The 24,441-nt window shown below is 38.7% G+C and overlaps 1 protein-coding gene across 4 annotated transcripts in view; it reads right to left on the reverse strand.

The window, feature by feature from the left end:
* Positions 1 to 24,441, reverse strand: part of Aff2 (ALF transcription elongation factor 2) — a 578,922-nt gene that overhangs the window by 24,824 nt on the left and 529,657 nt on the right. For all 4 annotated transcript variants that reach the window (XM_042268758.2, XM_042268755.2, XM_042268756.2 and 1 more), the window contains exons 9-14: positions 23,328 to 23,487; positions 19,795 to 20,832; positions 16,905 to 17,026; positions 11,794 to 12,013; positions 8,224 to 8,489; positions 7,058 to 7,121 (exon numbers count right to left, since the gene is read on the reverse strand). In XM_042268758.2, the coding sequence (XP_042124692.1) occupies positions 7,058 to 7,121; positions 8,224 to 8,489; positions 11,794 to 12,013; positions 16,905 to 17,026; positions 19,795 to 20,832; positions 23,328 to 23,487 (1,870 nt within the window). The remainder of the gene's footprint in view (positions 1 to 7,057; positions 7,122 to 8,223; positions 8,490 to 11,793; positions 12,014 to 16,904; positions 17,027 to 19,794; positions 20,833 to 23,327; positions 23,488 to 24,441) is intronic.

The raw sequence follows: 24,441 nt of genomic DNA on the forward strand, positions 1-24,441 counted from the left end.
TTCTACGCAGACTTGGTAAGTCACTTAACATATCAGATAATTTAAAGGAAACTATTTAAAAGAGAATTTTTTCCACATTAAAAAAAATGGGTTTTATGTATACATTGGAAGAAAATTGGGCTTTGTTTGAAATTTTAGGCAGTCTGACAATGGAAAAACTATATGAGAAGATTGATGTTGACTGAATTATGCAGTTTATTATTATGCGTATCCTCATTCTATTATTTAAAAAGATAGTCAATTTAAGTGCCAGGATAATACTTTTAGAAAAACTTGTTAAACCTGTAAAAATGAATTATAGAAAAAATCAAATTCAGACTGAAGAAATTAATAGTGAAGTTGTTTCAAGATTAGATCATAAGGTTACAGAAAGAAAGCCTGTTTTCACACAGTCACCCTTAATTTATCCAGTAACCATACAGCAGTTGCCTAAACATATGACTACACAAAATATATGGGCTCCAATTGAAATGTTAAATTTACAAAAGTTTAAGGAGGCAATAGTATCTTATGGCATGCATTCACCATATATAAAGCAAATGTTAAACTCTTGGTCAACATATAATACGATTATACCACAGGACTGGCGGGAGCTGGCACAGGCTGTTCTGGAACCCAGTCAAAGGCTCCAGTTGCAAATGTGGTTCAGGGATGAGGATAAAAACATAGAAAAACAATGGAGGGATAACGTAAAACAAGTGTCCCAGAATCAGCTTATTGGAGAAGGCCAATATGCTTCAGTACAAACACAATGGTTATATGATATCCAAACCCAAATTCTAGGTCGAACAGCAGCCTTGAATGCATGGGACACAGTTGAGGAACCAGGAAAAAAAACATGAGACATTTACAAAGGTTATACAAGGCACAAAAGACTCTTTCACAGATTTTTTTTTCTTTTTTCTTTTTTCTTTTTTTTTTTTACAAAGACTGGCTTCAGCAGTAAAGAGAATGGTCCCGCATTCAGAAGCTAGTCAGATAATCATTGAATCTTTGGCCTTTAAGAATGAGAATGCAGCATGCAAAAGACTAATCAGGATATTAAAGGCAAGATCTGCACCTTTGGAAGATTGGATTAGAGACACATTTAATGTTGAGGCTCATGACCATGATGATATGTGGGTAGGAGAAGCAATTTCAGGTGCCACATACCTAAGTTAAATCAAAACCAGATAAAATATTTAAATAGTCCAGTAACCCCTAAGGAAATAGAAACAGTCATTAAAAGTCTCCAAACCAAAAAAAAAAAAAACCAAGACCAGATGGTTTCACCACAGAATTCTACCTGATCTTCAAGGAAGAGTTAATACCAATGTTTTCTAAATTGTTCCACACATTAGAAACAAGGAACATTACCAAACTCCTTCTATAAGGTGACAATTACCCTAATTCCTAAACCAAACAAGGATACAACAAAGAAAGAGAACTACAGACAGATCTCCCTCATGAACATTGATGCAAAAATACTCAATAAAATACTGGCAAACAGACTCCAAGAACACATCAAAATAATTATCCACCATGATCAAGTAGGCTTCATCCCAGGGATGCAAGGGTGGTAAACATACGAAAGTCCGTCAATGTAATACACCATATAAACAAACTCAAAGAAAAAAAACACATGATCATCTCACTAGATGCAGAAAAGGCATTTGACAAAATCCAACACCCCTTCATGATAAAAGTCTTGGAGCGATCAGGAATTCAGGGAACATACCTGAACATAATAAAGGCAATTTACAGCAAGCCAACAGCCAACATCAAATTAAATGGAGAGAAACTCAAAGCAATTCCACTAAAATCAGGAATGAGGCAAGGCTGTCCACTCTCCCCATACTTATTCAATATAATACTTGAAGTGCTAGCCAGAGTAATAAGACAACATAAGGAGATGAAAGGGATACAAATTGGAAAGGAAGAAGTCAAGCTTTCCCTATTTGCAGATGACATGATAGTATACTTGAGTGACCCCAAGGATTCCACCAAGGAACTGATAAAGCTTATAAACACCTTCAGCAACATAGCAGGATACAAGATCAACTCATAAAAATCAGTAGCCCTCCTATATACAACGGACAAAGAAGTTGAGAAGGAAATCAGAGATACATCACCGTTTATAATAGCCACAAATGACATCAAATACCTTGGGGTAACACTAACCAAGCAAGTGAAGGACCTATATGGCAAGAACTGTAAGTCCCTGAAAAAAGAAATTGAAGAAGATGTCAGAAAATGGAAAGATCTCCCATGCTCATGGATAGGCAGGACCAACATAGTAATAATGGCAATTTTACCAAAAGCAATCTACAGATTCAATGCAATCCCCATCAAAATACCAACACAATTCTTCACAGACCTGGAAAGAATAATACTCAACTTCATATGAAAAAACAAAAAACCCAGGATAGCCAAAAGAATCCTGTACAATAAAACAACCTCTGGAGGCATCACAATCCCTGACTTCAGGCTCTACTCTAGAGCTACAGTAATACAAACAGCTTGGTATTGGCATAAAAACCAGCATGTGGACCAATGGAATCAAATTGAAGACCCTGACATTAACCTGCACACTTATGAACATAAAATTTTTGACAAAGAAGCTAAAAGTGTACAATGGAAAAAAGAAAGCATCTTCAGCAAATGATGCTGGCATAACTGGATATCAACGTGTAGAAGGCTGCAAATAGATCCATATCTGTCACCATGCACAAAACTTAAGTCCACGTGGATCAAGGACCTCAACATAAATCCAGCTACTCTGAACCTGCTAGAAGAGAAAATAGGAAGTAGTCTTGAACGCATTGGCATAGGAGATCACTTCCTAAATATAACATCAGCAGCACAGACACTGAGAGAAACAATCAATGAGACCTCTTGAAACTGAGAAGCTTTTGTAGAGCAAAGGATATGGTCAACAAGGCAAAGCGACAGCCTACATAAGGGGAAAAGGTCTTCACCAACCCCACATCTGACAGAGGACTGATATCCAGAATATATAAGGAACTCAAGAAATTAGACATCAAAACGACCAACAGTCCAATTAAGAAATGGGCTATAGAACTAAACAGAGAATTCTCAACAGAGGAAACTCAAATGGCTGAAAGACATTTAAGGAATTGTTCAGCATCCCTAATTATCAGGGAAATGCAAATCAAAACAACTCTGAGATACCACCTTTTGACTGTCAGAATGCCTGTGATCAAAAACACTGAAGCACTTTATGCTGGAGAGGATGTGGAACGAGGGGAACTCTCCTCCACTGCTGGTGGGAATGCAAGCTTGTACAACCACTTTGGAAATCAATATGGCACTTTCTTAGAAAATTGGGAATCAATCTCCCCCAAGATCCAGTTATACCACGCTTGGGCATATACCCAAGGAATGCTCAATCATACCACAAGAGCACTTGCTCAGCTATGTTCATATCAGCATTGTTTGTAATAGCTAAAACCTGGAAACAGCCTAGATGGCCTTCAACTGAAGAATGGATAAATAAATTGTGGCACATATACACAATGGAATACTACTCAGCAGAGAAAAACAATGACATCATGAGGTTTGCATGCAAATGAATAGATCTAGAAAAAAATCATCCTGAATGAGGTAACCCAGACTCAGAAAGACAAATATGGTATGTACTCACTTATAGGAGGATACTAGATATGGAACAAGGATGACTGGACTGCTACTCACATCACCAGAGAGGCTACCTGGAAAATGACCCCAAGAAAGACACGCGGATCGCCCAGTGACAGAGAAATGGTTGAGATCTACGTGAACAACCTGGACATGAGTGGGGGTAATGAAGGGCGAGGGTCGAGGGAAAGAGAGCCTGTGGGAGCAGGAGATCCCAGCTGGATCAAGAACAGAGAGGGAGAACAAGGAATAGGAGACCATGGTAAATGAAGACCACATGAGAAAAGGAAGAAACAAACTGCTAGAGAGACCCACAAAAATCCACAAAGATACCCCCACAAAAGACTGCTGGCAATGGTCGAGAGACAGCCGGAACTGACCTACTCTGGTGATGGGATGGCCAAACACCCTAATAGTTGTGCCAGAAACCCCTTGCAAGGAATGAGGAATCTGGATGCAGAGATCCAAGGCCAGGGCCCAGGTGGAGCTCTGAGAGTCTAATTATCAAGAAAGAGGAGGGTTTATATGAGCAAGAATTATTGAAACCAAGGTTGGTTAAAGTACAGGGACAAATAGCCAAACGAATGGAAACACATGAACTATGAACCAAAGGCTGAGGGGCCCTCAACTGGATCAGGCCCTCTGAATAGGTGAGACAGTTGATTGGCTTGATCTGTTTGGGAGGCATCTAGGCAGTGGTACTGGGTCCTGTGCTCATTGCATGAGTTGGCTCTTTGAAACCTAGGGCTTATGCAGAGACACTTGGCTCAGTCTGGGAGGAGGGGACTGGACCTGCCTGTACTGAGTTTACCAGGTAGAACTCAGTCCTCGGGGGAGGCTTTGCCCTGGAGGAGGTGGGAATGGGGGTTTGGCTGGGGGGAAGGGGAGGGGGGCAGGAGGGGGGAGAACAAGGGAATCTGTGACTGATATGTAGAACTGAATGGTATTGTAAAATAAGATAAAAGGAAAAAAAGAAGTTAAAAAAAGAAAGAAAGAAAAAGAAAAGAAGAAAAAAGACAATTACAAGTTTTAAATACTTCACATTGGATTGGATTGTTTTATATTGTATACAAATTTGAAATTGATATTGTTAGAAAATACTATATGTATATTTCTAATTGTACTTATACCGTTCATTTAACAATGTAATGCAATTTTCTGATCCTTGAATGTTATTATTACCAACTATTAGGATATAAAGAAATTAATGTTAGTAGTTAGACATTAAAATAGAACTTGCAGTCATATTAGGTATGTTTTAAAAAATGAGCAGATATATTTTAGATAGATAGGTCATCTTCAAACCCTTCAGAGATCTACAGACTATGACATTTAAAATGTTTTAATAACTTAGAAAATTTTTCTTTTTGTTATAACTATGAGACATGTCGGCTCCTGGTAGTACCAATCTACTTCAGAGAAAATATGGGCAGTGAAGAAACTGCATATGGAGTTAACTTTCATTGTGGCAAAAGTTAGCCACTGGACAACAAAGTATCCTCAAATCAACTATTGACAAACAGGACAGACAGGACACGAAACAAAGGACTACTGATTCTTGCCAAAACAAGTGTGGTTATGGCTTTATCAAAAGGCATCTCCTGAGGCCACAATGATATGGCACCATCCCTGAAGTGGCCTTTGCAATCCAGAAAAGATACAGTGCCCTTTTCTTCGAAGGCAGCTGAACAGGCAGTGGGCCGATGGCTTCTGATGTACAATGGAACAGCAGCTGAAACTGTTATTCTTGGAGAGTAACTAAGCTCACACCTCTCAATAGTAGACTGGCATTTAATAGAGGGATGTGGAGAAGAATGGCATGCTGAGATGAAGCCATATATACACAGCCAAGAAGAATGGACAGCTGAATTCAAAAACCATCAACAATTTCCGGAATTTAAAATCCTGAATCATGACATGACACTAGTGGAATTCAGGTGTTTCTGGTACATGGACTGCTCTCACTCAATGTGAGGTTGAACTGTTGACCTTGTGTACATCCTACTTCACAAATGAGTTTGTTGGATATGCTAAGCCTATAGGCTGAAGATGATGCCCCAACACTGTGGAGAAACCTCAGGTGACTGTCCAGGCAGCTGGCTGTTTCTGTCAACTCATAAATTTTTGGAAGTTGCTTGCATGCACTTCCTATTTTTATTTTTGTTAGGTAATATTATTCCTTCTTGGGTCTCTGAGGGAGTTGAAGATTAGTTAGTTATAGTTGAAGATTAATTAGGATAGAAAGTGAATTAGATATATTTTGGACTTACCAAAATAGGATAGATAATGGAATTATTTTCTCTGATTTGTCAAATACAAATGGACTAGACATTGTTTAGGTATTTATTACTTGTATATATTGTATATAGTTATTGTACTTTTTTATATAGTTTTTCTTTTGTTAGTTATAGCCTTTTGCTTTTTTTTTCTTTTTATTAAAATAGAAAAGGGGAAATATGGTGGTATTTTATTTGTACTGAAATGTGATTTTAATTGTATATTAATAAATAAAGTTGCCCGGGGGTCAGAGCTATTAGAGCCATAGCAAGAGCGTGGCGGTGCACTCCTTTAATCCCAGCGCTTGGTAGACAGAGCTAGATAGATCTCTGTGTGTTCAGAGATACAGCCAGCATTGGATACATATGCCTTTAAGACCTGGAGGGCTGTACTTACAGGCAGTGACGAGGCAGTCATGTGTTTGGGTTTACAACCAATGAGAAGGCAGAACAGAAAGACTATATTAAAGATAAACACACAGGAAGTAGCTCTCTTTCAGAGAAGTAGGAGCACCACAGGAAGAAGGGTAAGATTTTAGCTCTGAGGTGTGACCTCTTGGCTTTCTCTTTTACTTTGGTTCTGTGTTTCTTATTTAAGAAGACAGTTGGTTACATCTACACGATAGCATTGTCATTCTCTGATCAGAAGAGAAAAGTCTGACTAAGAACATGGAACTTAATGCAACAAGAATCTGAGCTTTCCATGTAGCTTACATTTCCCCAAATCAAGTTTTGATACCCATTAATTATGACTTAACACCTTCCACCTTTTCACGCCAGATTTGGTTTATTGGACCCAATAGAAGCTCCCACAATATCCAGGGCATGTTGAAAAGTAATTTTAATTCATATAAAAGACTATAACAATGGTATATAAGAGTGAGCTTCCAAAGTTGTTTCCAAAGTTGGTTCAAAGGAAGAAAAAGTGATAAAGAAATAATATGAGAACCCAAGTCAAAGAACTTCGGGAATCATAGTACTACATAATTCACATGCTCTCATATCTGTCTGTAAGAGCAGCAATGCTTTAAAAAGATCTAGGTGGTACTACTTCAAGTTTGCCCCATTTGCAAAATGCATTCCTTGTTTTCATTCAAAACAACATACTTTTAGTAGGGTAAAGCAATGAGAAGAAAGAAACCTACCAGTGCATCAGCTTTGTGTTTCAGCTTCTTAGCCTCTTGCATGTAAAAATCAGCATTGTGAACACTAAACAAACAAAATAAACTCTTTTACAAACCAGTGGTTCATCTTTTCATTTAGAAACTGAATAGTACAAATACTTATGGCTATTAATTCATTCCTACATGGTGCTTGACAAAGGTATACTAATTTTGTCACTCATATATACTACTGATACTAACCTTGAAATGACACTATAATTGGACTTTGAAGTGCAAGATGACCGATTAGGACAGAAACCTATATCATCTAACCCAACTTGTTACAGTTGCCCAAACAGGCCATATAAAACCTAGCTATAAATTGTTCTATATAACTGAAGTCATGAATAAGAATGAATTAAAAATAGCCTAGAGGAAAGAATCCACCTTGGGAAACAGTAACTAAGATCCAGGATTAAAGTGGACTAAATACATTTCTTACTGGTGATGGAAGTATGTGTATGGAAAGGGTTTTCATTTAACATTATAGGAGTTGATATTAACTTCTTATACAGGATGACACATGCATGGCACTAGAAAATTCATACTACCCTCATCCCCAATCACCATTCCCAAACTGGGTCTGCAATAATCTGGAAACAACATACGAGTGTGGTGGTACTGTATTCCCCAAAATATTGTGTACCCTAATAAACTTATTTGGGATCAGATAACAGAAAAGCCACTAGATACTTAGGCTAGAAAATGTTGGCACTCATGCCTCTAATCCTAGCTAGCATTCCAGAGGCAGAAATCCATCTGGGATCTCTGTGAGTTCAAGGTCACATTGGAAACAGCCAAGCATGGTGACACACGCCTTTAATCCCAAGGAGTGAGCCTTTAATCCCAGGGAGTGATGGTAGAAGGCAGAAAGATATATAAGGCGTGAGGACCAGGAACTAGAAGGATTTGGCCTGGTTAAGCATTTGGCTGGTTAAGCTTCCAGGCTTCTAGTAGCAGTTCAGCTGAGACCCATTCTGGATGAGGACTCAGAGGCTTCCAGCCTGAGGAAACAGGATCAGCTGAGGAACTAGCAAGGTGAGGAAGCTGTGGCTTGTTCTGTCTCTCTGATCTTCCAGTGTTCACCCCAATACCTGGCTTCAGGTTTGATTTTATTAATAAGAACTTTTAAGATTCATGCTACATACGAGTCATCAAAAGTGAGCTTGGGTCTCCGGACATTGGTACTGCTGCTGGACAGGAGGGGCAGAGCTGCCCAGGAAGTCATCTCCAGGTGACTGCTATCCATAAGGCCAGTAGTAATTGTTGAGGTGATGGTAGAAATAGTAGTAGTGGTGGTTGTGGTAGTGGCCGTGGCAGTGGTGGTGGCAGTAGCTGTGACAGTGGCAGTGACAATAGCTGTATTGGTGACAGTAACGGTAGCAGAGGCAGCCTTTTTTGGAGTATCTCCCTCCTGGAAAAAGGAGAACAAATATCCTCCATTAGATCTGGCTTTCTCAAACCATTTCTTCACAAATGTCAAGCACAGTAGGAAACAGCATGAAAAAAGAAAATATATACATAGTATGAGGATGGACAGGTGATCCTGTTTATTTTATGAATTTTGTGGATCACCAGCTTTTGTTCTCTGATGACACTAAACAGTAAACTAACCAGGTGCTGTGATTACATAGTCCCATGATCATATTAAGACTGGCATGGCAAGGGTTTAAATCAAGAAGAAAATCTGAAATGGGAGGGGAAGGAATAATATAGAGGCAGAGAAAGAAGTTGGAGAAAGGGGAAGAAGTAAAAGGAGGGAGGGAGAGAAAAATATCAGGAGATCTGGCACTGTTCTGCAACTGTGTCTTGGCTGACTGGAAGCTGACACACCTTTTTTTCCTCATGAAGCCCTTGATTACTATCTGACAAAGTGAATGCCATGGTATTTTAAAGCCTTGAGAGAGTAAAACCTCATTTGCATCAGGTCAAATACTAAGTGAATAAGAGACTTCTGAGGGCTTTGCTTTGAACTGGCATTGCTGAAGAAAAGATGGAACACAGCAGAAAGTATGTGTTGAGAAGAGGAACTATGTGCTCACTCTGTGTCACAAGACTGCCTGCTATGTTCACATGGTAGATTGCTTTTCCCCACCTAACAACTGTGGACAATCCTGACTTTTCTATCTCTGCTAATACTTTCCATGATGCCACTTACTCCTTATATCCTTACTAGTTTGTGTCTCCCTAAGATTGCTGTGCCTCAAGGTTTGTCCCTCAGTTAACTTCTTTCTTGATCAGATTTGTCAAACTTGAATGTGTTGACACAGATTCAGCAATGAACAGATGATTCCAAAATGGAAACATCAATCTTACCCTTTGAAGCTCTGAATCTGCAGTGACCACTTCTGAAAAGATCCACCAAGATGGCTCAAATTTCTCTCAGAAAATTGGTAGGAAAACAATGATTTTTATTTGAAGGAAGGATGGTGTTCCGTCTTGTAACTTAGGAGCTTGCAGTTCAGTTTGTAGTTCCTATGGTTGTCTCCATCTTAGGGGTATTGCAACAGTCAGGTAGGGACAAATGCTTCCTCCATAGCAAAATGGCCTTGTGCCTGTAGTCAGATGTACTTTCATAGGCCCCTTGTACCATTCACAGGCCTGTCTCTCTTCTTTTTAAGATATAAATCACCAGCCATTTTATATTCTACTTTGAGCACAGGTATGTCTCATTGGTCACCTCAGATTAAAAGCCATTTCTGGTATATGACTCTGCCCCTTTACTCAGTGCTCTTAGAATTTGCTGAGTGTGTCCAGGCACATAGGAATGCATGCTTGCCATTGTGAAAGAATTCACTTTAAAGATAAAGGCTAAATATGGTAGTCCTTAAATCCATGAAAATTGATCTTTTCCACTTGATCCTTGACCTTCATGGCTATCAGAAAATTCATACTACCTAGGCCACATTGAGATAAATGTACAGAAACAATATATATTTGTAAATTCTTACGATGTACATAGAAAAATATTTTAAAGATCATCAGAGATTGCATGTAGATTAGACCTGTACTGCTGTAAGAGACTCCTATACCAGCTCAATGTCTACACTGTTAGGGTTAGACTGACCCAGATCAAATAGTAGAGTTAGCTTAGGACAGTGTCCACTGTTTCAATGACCAAGATATATGGCATGAACCTTGAAACACCACATATATCACACATGGCATTGATGATAGTACTGAAACATCTAACTGTAAAAGATTACATACAATCATGATTGTGAAAAGTATAAAAACATGAAATCTGCCTACAAATCCATTCATTTTAAGAACTCAGAGATGTGTCATAAAACATGAAATAATAATGCATTTCCAGGAGAAAATATACTAATATTTTTAACATTTCCCCAGTAATTTTTATCTTTTGTATATCCGACTGTAGCTTGTTGAAGCATTATCTTACTCATAATAAATTTTATAATACTTAGAATAAATAGTTTAATTATCAACATTATAGATTATTTTTGGCTGAAGTGATGTGTGATTTGATGATTCTTTAACTTATGTCACTATATATATGTGTGTGTGTGTGTGTGTGTGTGTGTGTGTGTGTGTGTTTGCAACTATAGAAAATGTCAACTTCACACTAGTATAAATTTTTATATTTGTAATGATATTTACTTAGATAAGCATGCTATCTAGGCATCTTATTTATCTTAGATAAGGGAGGCTTGTACATTGGAGTCTTCAAAGCTAAGAACCCTCATTGCCTTTCATGAGTTGTTAAATAGACTATAGAGTTCAGGTCTGAAAAAGTTATGCCAGACACCTAAGAAGTTACTCATTTTTTTCATATTTAAAGAAAAATGGACATATATGGGTGATATATATCTTCATTTTTTTTTCCCGAGACAGGGTTTCTCTGTGTAGTTTTGCACCTTTCCTGGAACTCACTTTGTAGACCAAGCTGGCCTCGAACTCACAGAGATCTGCCTGCCTCTGCCTTCTGAGTGCTGGGATTAAAGGCGTGCACCACCACAACCCGGCAATATCTTCATTTATTGATGTGTATATGTATTCATATATATATATATATACATATATATATATATATTCAAGAGTAGATATGTATTGGTCATTAACACTCTTTATTCTTTAAAATTAACATTTTTTAATTCTCTCATGGTTTTAATAGTTCATATTCCTATACCTTAAAAATAAAGTAACATTATGTATGGATATTGAAATGATATCATTCTATAATCTATGCTAATCAAGCTGCAATGCAGAAAACCTGAAGGACTGTAGACTCATTTAGCTTAGAAATATTATTGAGCCTTTTAGAAATAGATTCACCACTGAAAATTATTCCAGCTTAACCATTGTTTTTCCAATCACATTGCAAATTTGAATGGTAGAAAGAAGCAACTTGGGATTCCTATTCCTGTTTAGTGACCTTAGGTGACCTTGATTCCATCTATTTCTTTCACCTGCTAGAGGATCTGTACCTTCCACATGGCAGTTTCTGTGTTCAGCATTAAGACATTGCCTTCCCCACCCTCAGGATACAAAGAGATTGAAACAGAGGACACTATTATTATAATAAAAATAATAATATTAATATTAAAATAATAAAGAGTTTGAGCATTTTTATACAAAGACACACTTGGCTTTTCTGTGCCTATTACATCCTTGTAACATTCCTATGGTAAAGTTACACTGGTTGAGCTGCATTAACTTATTTTTGCTTAACATAGTATTTCCTCTAAGACACTTACATTTATGGTTATCCCTTTGAAAGTAGCACAGAATTTGCCTTCACTTCTCTTAGGTTTGGTAGAGGTAAGTGGTCCAGCCATTGAGATATTTTTGTCTTGACTGAAGAGCCCATTGTTGCCACTGGCATTTCTGCGACGTGGAGGGTCCTCTGACAGTGGGGAAAGCGTAGGAGGAAACAGCTTTTCTTCTTTTTTTCTGTTTGCTCTCCTGGATGAATTGCTATGCAAACAAAAAGTGTAGGGTGTCATAAAGTTGCATCTTGCTTTCTTTGGAAATCTCATCACTATGCTGCTCTTTTCAGCTAAAGTGATGTCTAACTTGATTCTTTACTGTGTGAAATATATCTATAAACACAGAAAAATACATAGAGTTAGTATCTCACTACATACATATAAAGATATGTGCACACATACATATACAAGACTCATTATTTCTTAAAAACAAAATCCTATGACCAATATAGATATTTAATGAGTGCTACAGTATGATATCTGAAACAAATCAAGATTATTTTCAATTAGATTTTTTATAGAAAATGCAATGTAGACTTTAATCCCTTCATTTTTCAGGATACTTTGTGCTAAGATTTAACTAAGCAATCTGAAATAAATGGCACAATAAACAATACATTTTATATTTTAAAAGATATATTGTACTTATACACTAAGAAATAAATTACACACTAAAGGCTAGTGTAAAAAATTATAAATTTGCTGTAAAAATGCTGTAAGCCAATGCCCTCGGTCTGGGAGGGGGGAATGGACCTGCCTGGACTGAGTCTACCAGGTCAACCCCGGTCCTCGGGGGAGACCTTGATCTGGAGGAGGTGGGAATGGGGGGTGGGCTGGGGGGAGGGGTGGGCGAGAGGGGGAGAACAGGGGATTCTGTGGCTATTATGTTGAACTGAATGGTGTTGTAAAATAATAATAATAATAATAATAAAAAAAACAAAAAAAAAATTGTTAAATTGAAGTACTGATGTAATACACTTTTAAAAAGTCCACTTAAAATATTTTTTAGTGATATCAGCAAGAGACATCTGCAATACTAAAACTACCCCTGTGCTTTTAAGGTGATTTATCTGCCCATTAAATGGGCATCATCAAACAGATTGCGAATTCAAATAAAACAGAACAACTAAAATCTTATGCTAACTGCTTTACATGGCAATTGGGTCAAGGATTTTCATTTAAGTTACTTTCTTGGACTAATCAATGATGATTACTTGAATTTTAAACTTGTCTTAGACAACTAATATTGCACTGTGCAGCCATTTATTTCTCATGATTATTGACTACAATTTTTTTTTTTTTTGGTTTTTCGAGACAGGGTTTCTCTGTGTAGCTTTGCGCCTTTTCCTGGAACTCACTTGGTAGCCCAGGCTGGCCTCGAACTCACAGAGATCCACCTGCCTCTGCCTCCCGAGTGCTGGGATTAAAGGCGTGCGCCACCACCGCCCGGCCTCTTGACTACAATTTTTAATGGCAAATTAAGTCAAAAAGAATTTGTGTTTTCCTCTTGGTCAATTTCAGTCAGTGTTTAGATATATAGATTTGCTTTATCTCAAGGCAACAAATCAAGGATGAACAAGAATTCAGGTGATCTGATTTCCTGAAAGAAAAATAAGTACAACCTGCTTGTTCCCTTTTACTATGTCATACGGATATAGCAATTATAATGATACATGCCCTCTTTTTCATCTTTTGTCTCATAAATGTGGCTCTATTTTATTGCCACATAGTGAACATTTTAAACAGTGAAAATGTTTCTGCCATTATCTTAAATGACTAAAATTAAATTAATATAAAATACTTTCTATTATTTTAAAATTTTCTTTGAAATGTCAGCCATTTTAACACAGTTGTGATGCCAGATAAAATGATATAGTAAACAAATCGATCAAGATTTTTGTTTTAGATTTATTTTATGTGTATCAGTATTTTTCCATTTATTTATACGTGTGCTGGTGCCCAAGGAGGTCAGAAGAGGGTGTTGGAGTACCTGGAACTAGAGTTACAGGAGGTTGTGAGCCACCATGTGGGCTCTGGGAACCAAATCCAGATCTTCCTCAAGAGCAACAACTGCTCTGGACCACTTAGTAACCTCTCTAGCTGAAGATCAGGATTCTTATCCATGAAGAAATCCCATCAACAATAGAACACAAAAAGTATAATAATTACAGTGGTACCTGAACTTTGGAGATACATGTGTATGTATACACATACAAGTAAACCATTGTTGTGACCTCTACAGGAAGTGATTCATTATTTGTAACCGACCCCCTCCACTTGAGCTGGCTGAGAAGGTAGTAGGGGCTTCAAGGTGAAGAGCTGTTTCTGAGAGGTAATTGATCTTAAATTGTATGTCAGCACTTTCCCATCTGCAACTGACCTGATAAATGGAGAAACAGTCCATTCTGTGCCTTAGTCCCCTTTTCATCTACCCAGCAGAAAACTAGAACTGTTGGATATTTAATAATCTCATTGTCAAAAGACATCCATGGGACTTTTTCTAAGAAAGCTCACTGTGTTTGTTTTCAAGCACAAAATGATTTCTTTCATATTTTTGTCCTTCTTTAAATAGGATAGGAAAGGACAGTAGATCAGGAAGAAAGAACATCACCATGGCTTTGTCAAATTCTAAATGTGGTGAGATATTCAAAAGAACATTCTTTAGGTTGATGGGGTAACTCCAGTTCTCACAATCAAATATAGCATCTTTTCTATGTGCAGCATGTTTATTTAGAAAAGTGAAAATTTTTCTCTTAGGAGTTTCTAAGGATCCAGAGTGAAGGGCCAAAGAACAAAGGAACAAATAAAGCTTGCAAGAGTGCTGTGGGATGTCATTCTATATGTTGTGAATGTGTGTTGGTCTGGTTGGTTGATAATTAAAACGCTGATTGGCCAGTGGCCCGGAAGGAAGTATAGGAAGGGTGAGTGGATGAGGAGAATTCTGGGAAGAGGAAGGGCTCAGTCAGAAGTCACCAGCCAGATACAGAAGAAGCAAGATGACAAGGCAGAACTGAGTAAAGGTACCAAGCGTGGCTAAACATAGATAAGAATTATGGGTTTATTTAAGTGTAAGAGATATTTAGTAAGAAGACTGAGCTAATGGCTAAGCAGTTATAAATAATAATAAGCTTCTGAATGATTATTCTATGAACAGGCCACAGGACTGTGGGGCTTTGCAGACTGGAGAAACCTGTGGTGATATTTTATTTGTACTTTAATAAATAAAGCCTGCCTGGAGATCAGATAAAATAGCAAGCCATTTTAAGTAAACAAAGAAGTCAGGCAGTGGTAGCACACGCCCTTAATCCTATCACCTAGCAGGCAGGATCTCTGTGTGTTCAGGACTTCACTGGAAACAGAGCCAGGTGTGGTGGCACATGTCTTAATTCCACACCAAGGCATATAGATGTAGGTAGAGAGGAAGTAACTCACATTTGGAAGCTGCAGAGTTGGTGAGGTAAGGTTGAATGGTGGCTTTCCCTATTTCCCTGATCTCTCTAAGGTTCCATTTTTTTATTTAATAAGACTGTTTAGAAATTCATCTACATAAACCTTGCTACTACACAAAATGATTTCTAAAAGAAGACCCTTAAGACACCAATTTGTCTCATCTTTCCTCAATTCCAAGGACTTGATGCTGTTGACAAACCTAAGACCATGTTGAAGGCCCTATCTGAATGATAAATATTGCTTCCAGGGAAATAGTAATTTCTCATTTACTGGAAAAGTAGAGTGCATACAAAGTCTGTGCTGTAAAAAGACCATTTCTTAATTGAGAGTTACTTTACTCTTGATTTTGACTCTTCTATAAAACAGAGCAACAACTCAATAGGTTGCTAAGTAAGGCATTGAAAGTGTGGCTCTTTTCTACTGCCCTGGGCTCCATCTTTTAACTGTAGGTACTCCAAACTTGGCCCAGCCTGGGAACTGAGAAAATATTGTACCACTACTATGCCATTTTATTCTGGAAGAAAGACTAGGAATGATTATATTTGACCATCAAGATCCATGCTTCCTTATATACCTGGTTGATCTGAGCAAAACTGAATCATGTTGCTTCACTGGGTTTCTTTTTCTGAAAACTATGTTAATGGATATTGTAGAGACAAACTCTACCAGAGAGTACATAATATGTCACAAATAATAACTGATTTTCAGAGTGAGGAGTAGGCATATTAAGGATCAAATGTTATTATGCAGAGCAGGATTAGCGGAAGAGAGTCTGTTTCTACCTTTCATTAAAACAAGACACTAGACCCATGCAAGCTAATAACTTCTTCCCAACATCTCATCTGTGGCAGATTGATACTGTAACACTGATGTTAAATAGTAATCTGTGAGATCAATTGTTAGCAGCAGTTGTCCAGATTGCCTCTCTGCTTTGGGCTACTAATAGACTCCCAAACTGGGCTTTGATGGGAGTAATCTCCAATGTTGAATGAATTTATTACAATAATTACACAGACAGAATGTCTTGAGTAGCTGACATGATTGTTAGTTAAGTGGTATTTATAAAACAGAAGGAACTTGGTCACAATGCTTGCTAGACACAGAGGGTTAGCCTTCTCTGGAGAAGGATGATGTTCTTTGACTGCGAAAAGGACAAGGAAGCCTCCTGCTTGATCTTGGAAACTTGCCAAAGAGAAAGAAGGGAGAGGAGGGGCTAGTTGATTAGAATCAACATACCCATCCCTACCAGGCTTTCTTAACACAGCCCTCCATGGGGCAGAGCAATTTCCCAAGCATGTCATTCTCCTGGTCTTTTTAGAGTCAGGATGCAAGTACTGGTCTTCAAGCTTTGTATTAATATTAGGAAATGGCATTCAATGAAGCATCCTATTTAGATCAAGGGAAATTGTCTAGTCCTCATCAGAAGTGAACCCTGGCCAAAAGCAGATTGAGCTGATTAAGATGATATGTGTTATTCTGATATTTTCTCTTTTTAATTCACTTTTTAAAATTTTTTGTTTGGTGCAAAATCATTCTTGGTTCTAGTCAAATATTCTAATGGGACAAAAAGCCCCTAATGTGTTCGAACATTACTTTTTAAAAAGTGAAAACATACATAAAAGGGCCAACTTGAAACAGGGAAAACTTACTCTCTAGTGTTGGGAGGTTTATGGGGTGGGGCTGGTGAAATGCAAGGAGGAAGCAAGCAGATAGTAGTGTTGTCCTCCAGGCGTTGCTTCTTCTCAGGGATTTTCTCTGCAGCTTCTGCTGGCTTTTACAGGGGAAAATAATACACAGATCTTGAAATACACCACACATTCAAACGAGCATGTTTCACACATTAAGAAAACGAGAAAGATAGTTTACTTCTATTTTAGCTTCTAGATTAGGTTGGGGAGTTAAATGAGTACTTTTTATCAGACAGAAATGTAATCAACCTTCCCTAGTCTAGTCCTACCAAGAGGTTGGCATATTTGAGGGTTAAACTTCAATGTAAATCTCTGATTAAAGATTGTGTAGCACAGGAACCTCATAATGAAAGTGAAGAGAATTTACAATTTTCATATACTCCTTTCATCCATGGTGCCTTAACAGAGTGATAATTAGGTAATGAACATTGTAATCTCAACACAGTACAAATCCTGTTTAAACAGCGTGATGCTTGTGGGTGACCTATAAAGGCTGTCTATAAAATCAACAATATGCAAGGAAATGGACCATGTATAAAATGTCTTTCATTCTTAAATGTGTTCATTGCAAAGACACATTTTCACTCTATTGTTTTGTTGCGGCTTGGGGACCCCTATCTCCTAGTTATCCCTAGCCTGCAAACATTGCAAAAAAATGTTAGCACTCTATTTCTTTGCACACCCCACTTTCCAAGTTCTTGTCTCCAACCTATCCCTATATCCCTAGTGTTTCCTTTTTTCCCCGGGATGTATAGTCTCCTAGAGTAACTCTGTATCCTAGCACTCACACATGTTTTGCCTGCCTCCTAGTACTCTCTAGTCTGTCACTGTTCAATAGTATAGTGCATTCCAGTGGAATAGTGTTTCTCACCATCCAAATACCATTTGGTCTACTAGCACTTTAATGTATTCCCAGTATTTTGTATCTGTCTATCTATCAGTCTTCTAGTAGTCTCCAGTCTCATAGGGCTTACCAATCTCCTAGAGTTCTTTTGACTTACAGACTGTCTAAAATGCCCAATCTCCAATTATTTTCTTTCATCCAAGCACACTAGCCTCATTGTGCTTCACTCTACAACTGTTTTTCAGTATACTGCTTTCTGGGCTCAAAGTGCTTATACCCTCAAATTTATCTCTAGATGCATGGTGTTCCAAATAACCCAGGCTTCTTGTCTCTGAACTACTTAGTCTCCTGTCACTCCCTGTATCTAAGTACTCCCCTGTTGCCTAACACTCCCTGTCCCTTAGCACTCCCTGTCCCTGAGCACTCCCCTGTCTCCTAGCACTCCATGTCTCCTAGCACTCCCTGTCTCTTCTGACCCCCATATACACTATCACTCCTCAGTCTTCTACAGTTCCTTGGTTTCCTCAATCCCTTTTACATGTACTTACCTATCTGCTAGTGTCTTTAGTTTCCTAGCACTCCTCTGTTTTGTAGAGCTTTAGTGTCTTAGGGTTTCCCATTGTTCTGGGACTTGCCAATATTCTACCCTATCCCAGGGTCTTGCTGCTAATTTCTAGTTCCCCTTAGGTTTCCAGCACTATGTAATGTGCAATTGATCTCTTGTCCCCTAGTGTTTGCCAAATCTAATGTTATATAAGTCCTAGTGCTCTGTGGTCTTCTAATACCCTATTATATTCATGCTCCCCAGAGTCATAAGTGCTCTTTTGTCTTCACTCTACAGTCTCCTACCAGACTTTGACTTCTTAGTACTTTCCTGTCTCCTAGTGTTCCCCAGTGTCCCAAGGATTCATTTCCTTTTGTGATCACACTCAGTCTCTTAAAACTCCCTCTTCACCTAGCAGTTTCCTTTCTTCAGCACTTTTCAGTCTACCCATGATTCCAGATGCTTTTCTTCTATTTTTCCCCTGTATCCTAATGCTCCTTGTTCTCATCCCCCTCTCTTCTGATATTTACTTCATTTTAGTCACCTCCAGTCTCTTCTACTTTTTAACCCTCTAATTACAAGGGAATGAAGACTCTCAGAGCACCCCACTTAATAAGTCACTATTGTCTATAGGTAAGCTTTTCTTCACTAAACAACATGAACAATGGCCATTCTCAAGATACTCCCTCCCAGAAAGAAACAGAGGGAATAGTCAAAGGAATAGGAGTTGCATTTCTACCTACTATGGTGCTTTGAGGAACACTATTAGCAAAACATCATGACAAGAGAACATGATTCTAAAAAATTAACCCAAGATATAGAGGTAAATAGAAAGAGTTTATTAGCTATAAACTCATATGTCTAGACATATTTTAATTGGTAAAAGTCACTCTGAATTTCCCCCTATGGTGACCCTATGCAAGCCTAGAATTTATACCAAAACATGTTTAGATGAGATTTTCACAGAGTAATCCTTACAAATAGGCCAGTAATCCTAACAGGCTATCTAAAGGCTATGGTAGATGTCAGGATACCCCAGGATAGCTGACTCATGAGTGCATTAATATGTGTCAAAGACATGAATGAATGTAGAAGATGTACTTGGCCATCGTGTGCAGATAGGCACCCTGATGATGCTAGAGTGGGAACTACTTGCATTAGGAGCAATTTAAGGAGCTGACTCCTGGGACTGGCTACCTTGGGAAAGAGGCTTCTTTGTATTCTTATTTCCTATATGTCACAATTTCTCATAGTCCTTAACAGCTATCTTTGCCAATGGCTACCATCACAACCTGATCATTCCTAACACTGTTGTCATATGCCAAACATTTCATTCCTCTTAAAAAATGTCATTTCCTTTACCAAAGCTTGTGATACCCTGCCATTGCCCACCCCCAAAAAACACTACAGATGAAGTTAGACTCTGCTCACAACCACCTGACAGACTCCACTGGTCAACTCACCTTATGCTTACGCTTGCCCTTAGGGCCTAGTTTTTCCACAGCGGTGGCAGCAGTTTGACGCTTGGGTTTTGAGGCAGTCTCCTTGTGCTCTGTCTTGGCAGGTGTTGCTGGGATTGTGTTTTGGCCAGGTACTCTTGAAAGTAAGTCAAGGTCAATCTTCACCCAGAGGTTTTTTGGATTTTCGTGATCCCTTAGAGGGGACAAAAGCTCAGTTTGCATGGCAAGAGGAGGTGAAAAAACTGTCTGCTCATTGCTGCTGGATAAGCTGCTGCTGCTGCTGCTGCTGCTGCTGCTGCTGCTGCTGGTGGTGGTGGTGGTCAAGGTGCTAAGGGTCAGGCTAGCATTAGAAGTATCCTTGGATTTAGAAGTGTTATTTCCAAGAGCAATGCAAGGAGGCAGTACTTTGATCTGCAGGGTCTCTTCTTGGTCTGTGTTGGAGTCAGATGTAGATGAATCTGTTTCAATGAATTCCCGGGACTTTGGCACAATCTTCCCAGGCCCCCTAAACTTCTTCTTCTCAGTGGCCAAAGGGGCATGAGGCCTTGGTTCTTTCCTAGGAACTGGTTTATGGGCAGTGGTTTTATTACGGCTTCGAGGTGGATCAGGAAACTCTACACTTTCTTTTTCTTTGGGAGTGCTGCTGGTAATATTTGGTTTGGGCCAGGTAAACTCCTCAAAGCTGGTGTTTTTCTCAACTTTTTTGAGCTGTTTCTTCCCAATTGTCCTTTGAGAAACTGTATCAACTGATGTTGACAACTTATGCTTCAAAGCCTTTGTTTCTGGGGTTTTTTGATTGGGCCTTGGTCGTGCCTTCTCCCTAATGAGGCTGAGGAGAGGTCTTTCTTTGGGTCCATCCACAGCCTGGCTGGGGTTTGGTTTCACTTTGACCTGGACTTCCACTGGTTGTATTATTGGAGGAGGCAGAGAAATGGTCTTCATAGGTGTCTCATTTTGGCCACAAATAAATGACTTATTCTGGGATGTGACTTTGTTTAGCCATTTGTCTAGCTGCCATTTGTTTGTGGAGGGTGGCTCAGGCTGCAGATTGAGAAACAGTAATAAGGATGAATTTCACATGTGTAATACTTTAGGGGGACTTTTTGTATAGTGACTATTTGCTAATAAAATGTTGGATGATGTGGGCTGGGAATGTAATTAATAGAATACTTGCCTAGCATGCATGAAGCCCTGGGTTTTGTTCTTAGACCCATATAAACCAGGTGTGGTTGTAGACATAGAAGAGGGTCCAATGTTCAAGGATATTTTTAATTACATATCAAGTTTGAGTTTGAGGCTATTTTGAGCTACCTGAGACCTTGTAAACCTTGGGTGTTAAGTGACAATCAGTGACACACACACACACACACACACACACACACACACACACACACACACCCCACACACACACGGGGTGGGGGAGAGAGACATTGAGAACATACTTTCAGTGAAAATTAGAGTTATTTGTTTTCCCCTTGTATCGGACTAGATAAAAGCCATCCAGCTACAAACCAACAGTCTGGTTTTTTTTAGCACCAGTTTCTATTGTCCCTTTGAAAACCTTCTCTGCTCTAGCCAAGAAGTAAAGGGTTCTTCACAAGGGGATGCTTCTGACTGTAGCCCAGGGTTCCTGAAAGAGAACTCTGTTCCTAAAGTATTTTGCTAAGAATTATCGGTCACCCTGTCACCAAGAGACAGAGGTAATGGTATCTTATCCTGAAAGGAAATCTAAGTGCGTTTGAAGCATGTTCAGAAGGAAAAGCTTTCCATCCTCACAAATACCAGGGTCTACTACACAATGCTGTAATTCATTGAAAACAGTAATGTCTTTGTGTTTTTCCTAAAGGATTAAAAAAATTGACTCCCTCAAGCCAATACACTTTCCTAAATGCATGAGCAATAATCATTTTTTTGGGGGGATGTATATGTAGACTTTAGCATTCACTATTTTTAAAAAGATTTATTTATTTATTATGCATTCAGTGTTCTTCCTGCAGTTACCTCTGCAAGCCAGAAGAGGGCACCAGCTCTTATTACAGATGGTTGTGAGCCAGCCTGTGGTTGCTGGGAATTGAACTCAGGACCAGTGGAAGAGCAGTCAGTGCTCTTAACCTCTGAGCCATCTCTCCAGCCCCCTAACATTCACTATTAAGCAATAGAAATGGTATATTCAATTCAGGCTCTTTATATTCAACTCTGAAGTCTACCAGTTTAAATAAAAAGCCATCATTTTTTAAACATTATTTATTTTTTAAAAAAGTTTTTTCATTTTACATACCAATCCCAAGTTCCCCTCCCTCCCCTTTTCCTACTCCCCCATCTCCTCTAATCCCACCACCCCTCCACTCCTCAGAGAGGGTAAGTTCTTGGTGAGTCAACAAAGTCTGAAAAGCCATCATTTTTATTAGAAGACCTCTTCTGAAAGCCACCAAGCATATGGCATCAGAAAATAGAGGATGGCAGAATTAAAAAGAATTAAGTAGCTGTTATCCATGCCTGTAGAAGACAATAGCAGATAAGTAGGAAGGAAACTATATGAGTTGCTGTTTTTAGCAGTGTAGCTCCAGGGCTTAAAGCTAGCTCTGGCAGCATACTGAGCTGGGTTGCAGGCCGAGCTTTACTACTGTATAACTCTGAGAGCTTGGGGTAGTTTTGGTGTAACTTCTCATAAACATACATTGTCACCTATAAAACGGACTATAGTGAGAGAGAGTACAGTATCAGGTTGTTAGGAAGAAGAAATGAGAAAATATAAGTCAAGTGTTCAGCACATCATTTGCGATTTTTAACAGCAAGAAAATGACTACTGCCTTCTATTATTCCTTTCTGGTTATTGAAAAAGAAATGTATAAAGAGCCATGAGATGAATTTAGTTGTTGTACCATATGCAGGCTCAGGGAACCAGAGCACTTATCTTCAACTCATAGAGGATGGAAAGGGAAAAAAATAATTCTTCTATTTCAAAGTTTTTGTTCTGGTGTTTTGTGGTGCTAGGCTAAACATTTCATGACTTATCATTATCAGACACATGGTGGGAATTGCAATAAGGAGCATGGGACTGCTTGAGTGCTGTTTTACCTTTATGGAAAGGCAATTTCTCAAGCCTTCCTTGTTTAGTATCCATTTATCATTTTAATGACTTTAAAATAGACTTAAGGGTAGGCATCTTCCGATCAAAATGGGTCATGAATGGCTTTGTTGGTTCACTTAAAACATTAGTTGTAAGCTTCATCATTAATGTACTAGTTTTTTTTTTTTTGTGGGATGAGGCTTGAGGCTAAAACTAGCTAAGTGACTGCCACAGAAAATCAGTCATGCAGCAAGCAATGTGTACAATGCAGATTGAGCCACACAGAAGGAATCTATGTATGTTAGGACATATACAGATATATGTTTTAGAGAAACAATCCTATCAAGTCTCTGGCTAGTTTTCTGAAGTAGTTACTCTACTAAAGGACTTAGACTGGTAATATGTGGCATGCTACCTTATATATCAGGACATAGATGAATGTTGGGGTCTTGACAACTTCACTTACCTCTGGAGTGGCCACTCGAGGAGCCTCATTAGATTCACTGTCGGTAGTGCTGCTTTCAGTGTCTGAATCCGATTCTGAACTACTCTCTGACTCACTGGAGCTTCCTGACCCCCCATTTGCTTGCACTGCAGGTGGAGGCCGTGGTGTGGCCAAGAGTGGGCTGAAAGAAAAATGACATCATTTATTGCCTCATCTAGACTCAGACTAGAAAGAAACAGCCCCATTCCACACAAAGACTTATTATCTGTGAGCTGCAGGCAGAGTAGAATATAGGATCCCCGTCTGACAGATACAAAATATAGGGCTCCAGGAGACCAGTGATGAGACCAATGTCAAAGGTTTGATTAGAACCAAGCACCTTGTCTCAGCACAGTTTCTTTTCTTCCAGGAAAGCCTCCTCACTTTCATATTCCACATGAAAACTTTCAGCAAAGATTTCATACCTTATGGATACAGACTGGAAGCTGAGAATTAGATGTTTAATTGTTCATTTATTGGTTTCAGTTACTTTTTCATTTTTGTTCCTCTCTTCCCTCCACACCTAAGTTCTTGGAGTATAGTCCAGTATAGTCATATTTCTAATAAGTGATAACTTCAATTATCCTTTTATTGGAGGAAAATAAGGTCCAGGGTCAAGGAAAGATGTGTATAGACCTCACAGTAGAGGCTAGCACTTGGCATCATGGTGCCCTATCTCTGTCAAAGGAGCTGTGCTTAGTCCATGTTATTCCAAGGGTCTCAGGTATGGACCTGAATTTCAGTCTGTTGAGTTCAGGAGTAAGGAAATGAGAAAATGTACTTCCTTGTGTTCTTCACTATCATTTTTGTAAAGAATTTGAAATTTTATGAAGGAGGTAAGATCCTAAGGGAACAACTATTTCCAATGATTGATTTCTAAATTTGTAAAGCTGAACAAAGTATTTGAAAAGTTATACCATTTACTACTCTGCCTTTGTTGGGATTCAACTCTTCTTTACCAATCATTTACTCTCTGTGCACTACACCATATGATACAGTCTTGCAGCATTCTGGAGCACAACATTGTTTTTCTGTCTTTGTCTATTTTTTCTTTAGACTAGTTCTGCTCTTCATTCTATTATGAACTGTACAGGAA

The sequence above is a fragment of the Peromyscus maniculatus genome, chromosome X (assembly GCF_049852395.1).
Source record: "Peromyscus maniculatus bairdii isolate BWxNUB_F1_BW_parent chromosome X, HU_Pman_BW_mat_3.1, whole genome shotgun sequence".
NCBI lineage: Eukaryota > Metazoa > Chordata > Mammalia > Rodentia > Cricetidae > Peromyscus > Peromyscus maniculatus.